Here is a 6,000-nt window from a genome sequence, read left to right as displayed (position 1 = left end):
AAAAACTACACTAAAAAGTCTTAAAATGTTTTTTTAAAGTTTTTTCTTTGTGCTTCAGAAGACCTTCAAGAGACAGTAAAAGCCAAGAAGTGGCAATCTATATAAATGGCTAGAACTGCTCAAAAAATAAACTGCAATTGAGTTCAAAGTGCCTTAATAGTACAACAAGAATTAACCATTTTCTTTGCATTTTATTTTTCTTTCCCTAGAAACATGGCATCCATCATTTCATTTTGGGGGATCACCTAAATTTTAAGGAATAAGAATTTTGAAACCTTTGGTACCCCTAATTTAAGCTGAACCTGCTTTGCCTATAGGAATGTATACATTCATAATATGATTCTACATCTAAACAGGAAAACAAAAATGGATATTTTTAAGTTGTATATTATATACAATGCTATTCTGTAATATTATTTAATAAATCTAAGGTATTAAACTGTTTTCCTGCCATCTAATGTTATAGCCCATAAAAGAACAACTTTTTCATTTCTTTAGTAAAAATTATTAAACCATTTTGATAGTAGACATTTTATTGGCTGAATGAATGTATATGATTGAAAGGTGATATTAACACTGAGTTTAAAGGGGAACGTGCCCTGAGCCTACCATCTGTAGTGTTGTTTTCACATACAACCAGGTAATCTGCACCCCTCCCCACACTGCTGAGGTCATTGCCATGTGAAGGTCACTAAAAGTACATGATAGGAATATCTGTAGTCTAGTCCCTGTTCCAGAGCAAACTGATTCTGATTCCAATGAAATAAAGTATCACATTTGGGAGTATCTCATGTATCAAATGAGGATAGCTTGCTTCCTAGTCTTTCCTGCCTCATAGACTGGCATTTTCAAAATAAGAAAATAATGATTATTTGGTCTGAGTGAGAAACATCAACATTTGAATCTCTGTAATGTTTCTTTCACTGCCTTTTCCTCTTTCTCAATGATAAAAACAAAACCAAGGAACAGACAGATGGACTGACAGATGCAGATACACACCCACACCCCCACACCCCCCCCACACACACACCATCAACACCATTTTCTCAATGCATTTTTATTTATTTTTAAATTTTATTGCATGTCCTGGCAAACATAAATGGCTTATAATTTGCCTCTGGCTCACCAAAAGGCCATTACACAAAATACCAAAAGACAAGCAACAGAAGCTTAAAAAAAAGTATCACATCTATAAGAAAGAAATTTTCAAAACATTAATAAAGCATATAAAACATTTGACATTTGACTTTTGTACAATTATAAAAATAATAAAAAAACACAACCTTTGACATTCAACATCCCACATATTGTATTTTAGGAGAATATCAAGAAAACAAAAGGCAAATGGATTTAATGAAGAAAGTTCTATTCTCCCAGTTTCCAATCACCTCAAACCAAAAACCCATCCACTTGTCAGCAGAGTGCACTGAGCTGAGGCCCTCTGCCTGTAGAATTCTACTAAGCTCACTCTCCACTTGTCTACTCTTCTTTTCCTAGCTACTCCTATACTCAAAGAGCAGAAGTTGCCACCAGGACATGAGGCCAGTAGTTGTGCTTAGCTTTGGCTAGTGCCAAACACGTAAGATACAGTACAGGAACTTCTGAGTCCCTAGTGCTACTTGAACAGTGCTGAAATATCTCAGAAGAAGTCCTAGGTTTGTTCAAACCCTCAAGACAGTAGGGGAAGCCATCTGACCCCCCACGTATTGCCAAGGCACAGTTTTCATTCCCCCTCTTAGTAGGTTTTCAAAGTTGCATATTTTTTTCTACAAATTAACAGTGCCCCTTACCATTTAAGCACAATAAAACTTTGAAATCAAGGACTTACTCTCTTTAACATACAAAATAAAAATAATAATAAAAAACAACTTTCCTTCCCCCTATCTTACAGTTTATAGCCTTTTTTTTATTTGACATCATAGTCTTACCAAATGGTGTTTCCCTGAAAATATAAAAACAATAATAATAATAAAAAAAAAGTTTCAGCTGTGGTTCTGGAAAACCCACTATCCCAAGAAGAAAATTAAAACTGAAACACAAAGTATGCAATTTCACACACAAAATATATATACACTTTTCAGATGAAACTCATACATTATCCTTTTGAGCAATGTTAGCCCCTTTGCACTTTAAAACAAAAGTGGAAGCTTATGTGCAATCATAGCCCTTTACCAGAATGCACAGAAGGATTTTAGATTTCATTGGTATATGTACAAAATATTTGTTTTAGAGTTTTGGGGGAAAAAAAGCATCTTTCTGAAAGATCTATAGGAATATTGTCACACATTTTCCCAAAGTCTGAAGATAACTCTCCATTTATGTGGTTCAAGCATCACCTCCATTGGAAGGCTTATTCCCTGATCTGTGGGGACATTTTTATGTCTATGACAGTCCAGAAGAGAGATGGACGGGAAACTCGATTCTCACAGTTATTTTCCAACAAAGTCAAACTCTTATTGATCAAAAATGAAAAATGATAGAGTGATCCAACTGATGCCACAGGAAAACTGGTCTAATAATTTTAGAATTTCACTACTCTTGTTTTAAACCTTGAAGAGAGAAAGATAAGCAAGCCTCTACTTGCAGAATGTTATATAATAGGAGGGTTTTCAAAAGAAGCATTTATCAAATAATATTAGCTGTGCTTCAAAAGGTATTTTAATAACCCCAAAGTGAACTACCATCACTAGTAGCAATACCAGTAAAATAAAAAAAAAAAACGCCAGCATAGAGAACCATATACATATGTATACAGTCTCACCCATAAAATACGCAATGTAAAAACTACTTGATCAACCCAAAAGTTTGATGTGGCTATTGTGTAGCATCAAACGAACAGAAGGGACATTTTTATGAGTCATGTGTGCCATCAAGCTGTAGATACCTATTACATACATGATACCCCGTGAAAGAAAGGGTATAGATAAGCCATCCAAACAAGTACATTAAAAAAAAAATAAGTTGATAAGTGCAACTCCATTTCCTTTCCTTTAAATTACATTTAAACAATACTCAATGCCCCCACCCAAAAATATATACTGTATATTTATATATTTATATATATAGTCTTAGACTATAAGGGTGAAAATGCTTTATAAAAGTCAATGAGGAATCTTTGCAGCTTAAGGAGACACCCACTGCTCTTTTGCTCACTTCCACCTACACATGACAACTTCAGTCCTGCAAGCAATAGATTTGAAGGCTTAAAGCCAGAACCAGAATCAGATGCCAGGCTGGACATTAGATCAAAGAGAGCCTCTTACTTCTTCCTCCCTTAAGGAGGCAGACTGAGAAGAGGAAGAAGAGGAGCTAGGGAAAATGCTTCGAAGGTCAAGTACTAGCGCCCTGTAGGGAGGCAGACAGATGGGGAGAGGATGGGAAGAGTTCACACCCTGGTGCTCACTCTCCCTCTTCCTTGATGCGCTGTTGCTTGTTGCGACGAGCATCCATGTCAAAGTTGAAGTCGTTCCACTCATCACGGGGGGGGAAGGAGATGGTCTGGCGCAGGGTGAAGCGCACGGCGTCTATAACGCGCTCGCCCCGGGTCTCACTGGAGCCCACGCTGACTGTAGAGGCGCCACTCGGGGTCCGCAGGAGGTGGGGAGGGGAGGAGAAGTCGTGGAGCTGCCTGTGGTCCAGGATGCCCTTCCAGATGGCGTGGCGAAATTGCTCAGGGATTTTTAGGCTTGCCAAATCCTGTGCAATAGGGAAGGGAATCGGGGAGGATTAGGACAAAGGGACAAGCGGACACTGAGTCCACATCATTTTGTCATTCCCAGTGTCAGATCGAATTGACCTGGATTTATTGATTCTACTTTGGAAAATGTAACTGGTTCTCAATAGTCTTTGGCGTTATATATAACTAAGCAAAAGGTACAGCCTTCAGGTGCCATCTCTGTCTGTGGATAACACTCCACTTACTCTCCCCTGGTCTCAGGTTCTTTGCTGGTAAATCAGGGTTAGTAGTTAGATCAGAGGGCAAAAATCCTAAAACGAAAACATAAAATAAGAGTACCTTCTGACTCTTAAATCTACCTGGCTCTGGGGCAACCCTGGTGGCTTAGTGGCACCTTCAGCTTAGGGCATGATCCTGGAGACCTGGGATCGAGTTCCACGTCCGGCTCCCTGCATGGAGCCTGCTTCTCCCTCTGCCTGGGTCTCTGCCTCTCTCTCTCTCTCTCTCCCTCTCTCTCTCTGTCTCTCATGAATAAATAAATAAAATGTTTAAAAAAATCTACCTGGCTCTAATCACTAGAAGGGATGTTAACGGATCATTGCCACCACTCAATGAGTAGATGAGAATGAAAGATTTCTAACAGGGAGCAGCTCGGGTGGCTCAGCGGTTTAGTGCCGCCTTCAGCCCAGGGCGTGATCCTGGAGACCCGGGATCGAGTCCCACATTGGGGTCCCTGCATGCAGCCTGCTTCTCCCTCTGCCTGTGTCTCTGCCTCTCTCCCTCCCCCACCCCCCATGTCTCTCATGAATAAATAAAATCTTTAAAAAATGGATCTCTAACAGGTAATGAACACTTTCTAAATGCCAGGCACTTAACTAATTATTTGACATTCATGATCTCATTTAACGCTCAGATTAGTGGCAGATACCCTTGCACCTGTTTTATAGATCCAAAAGCTGAAGGTCAGAGCGGTCGACCAAGTCTAAAGTTACACGATTAAAGTAAACAATTTGGGGATTCAGGACAGCCTCTGAGCCTACCACTGCCCTAACGGCCAGAAGGCCGCTTGGTGTTTGTATAAATCAGAGCATCCAAATGCAGGTATGTGTCCACATTCTAGGAATGGGAGTAGAAGGCATTACAAATATGCTTGATCTTAACTAACTTGGTGACATTGGTCACATTTATCTGCTTTCTCTTCATGAACTTGCTTGGGCAATGGCTCACGTCTTTTATGAAGCAGCATGGTGGGCAGAAAGAACACTGTGCTTGCAGGAAGAAAACCTTGACAGAGGTCCTAATTCTATCACTGACTGGCTCAGACTTTCTTCCTGTCATTTTTCCCTTCTGGCTTCAGTTTCTTCCTTGGTAAAAGGGAATTTCTTCTATGGTCAACGCATATTATGGGCTTGGATGTAAATACGGATGTGAAAGTATTTTGCATATTATAAAGCACATGATCAAAAGCTTAACCACTTGCATTACTATATTAAATTGTTATTAACCCATCCCAGCATCCTAGAGGGGATACTCATGAAAACTCCCCAATTTAACCACATTCTTTTTTTCCAGGAAGGGATGCCAAATAACTCAGACAGGTGTTGAGAGACAAGCTGGAAAAGAGGTTTCTATTTCCAGTAATGAGAGGGAAGAAGCTGAGGCAAGGATGCAGAAATAAGACAGCCTCCCAGTTATTTCCCAGTTTGGATGTCCGTAGTTTGGGTCCTCCGATTTCCATGCTAGGAGAAGAATACACTATAAAGAAGGCAATCCCCACATAGATAAGGAAGCATAACTATGCTTCTGAAACTCTCAATAAGTCCAGAACTCTGTAAACTGCCCTTCATCTAGCTGCATGATTCTCTGGATAGATCTGAACTTATAACTGACAGGTGAGGAAGCTGTGGCCCAGACCCTGGCACAAGACCTAGCCAACACCAGCAGAGGGGGACTTATGGAGGACATCTCCAGATCCTAATAGCCAAGGGAGCATCCTGACATACCCCCAGTGGGGACAGTCAGCAAATGGAAGGCATAATTCTAAAAATATAGGGAAGGGATAAATTCCCTGTTCTATCATGTAGGACTGTCAAGCACAGGGCAACTCTGTTCTATTCAATGGATGGAAATTATTGTAAACTGAAACCTCCTGAAACTTACTCTTAAGGTTTTCTCTATAGTTTTCACTTATAATTTATTCCATCAGGAGCAGCAGCCAGGGTGATTTTGGGGGCGGGGGGAGGAGGGCATAGGGGCAGTATGGCATATACTTGTCATCATGGGGCTGGGGCATTCTCATGCTGCAGGGGCATCTCTAGCATCGG

The 6,000-nt window shown here is 40.3% G+C and overlaps 1 protein-coding gene across 10 annotated transcripts in view; it reads right to left on the bottom strand.

Annotated features, from left to right (window-relative positions):
- Positions 1-1,041: 1,041 nt before the first annotated feature.
- Positions 1,042-6,000, bottom strand: part of TP63 (tumor protein p63) — a 218,428-nt gene continuing 213,469 nt past the window's right edge. For all 10 annotated transcript variants that reach the window (XM_035710336.2, XM_025425342.3, XM_025425341.3 and 7 more), the window contains one exon: positions 1,042-3,696. In XM_035710336.2, coding sequence (XP_035566229.1) covers positions 3,400-3,696 — 297 coding nt within the window. In that variant the 3' untranslated portion in view covers positions 1,042-3,399. The remainder of the gene's footprint in view (positions 3,697-6,000) is intronic.

Source organism: Canis lupus, chromosome 34 (assembly GCF_003254725.2).
Source record: "Canis lupus dingo isolate Sandy chromosome 34, ASM325472v2, whole genome shotgun sequence".
In the NCBI taxonomy this organism is placed as follows: domain Eukaryota; kingdom Metazoa; phylum Chordata; class Mammalia; order Carnivora; family Canidae; genus Canis; species Canis lupus.
The sequence above is the reverse complement of the archived record's forward strand: the minus strand, read 5'-3'. Positions and strand labels throughout refer to the sequence as shown.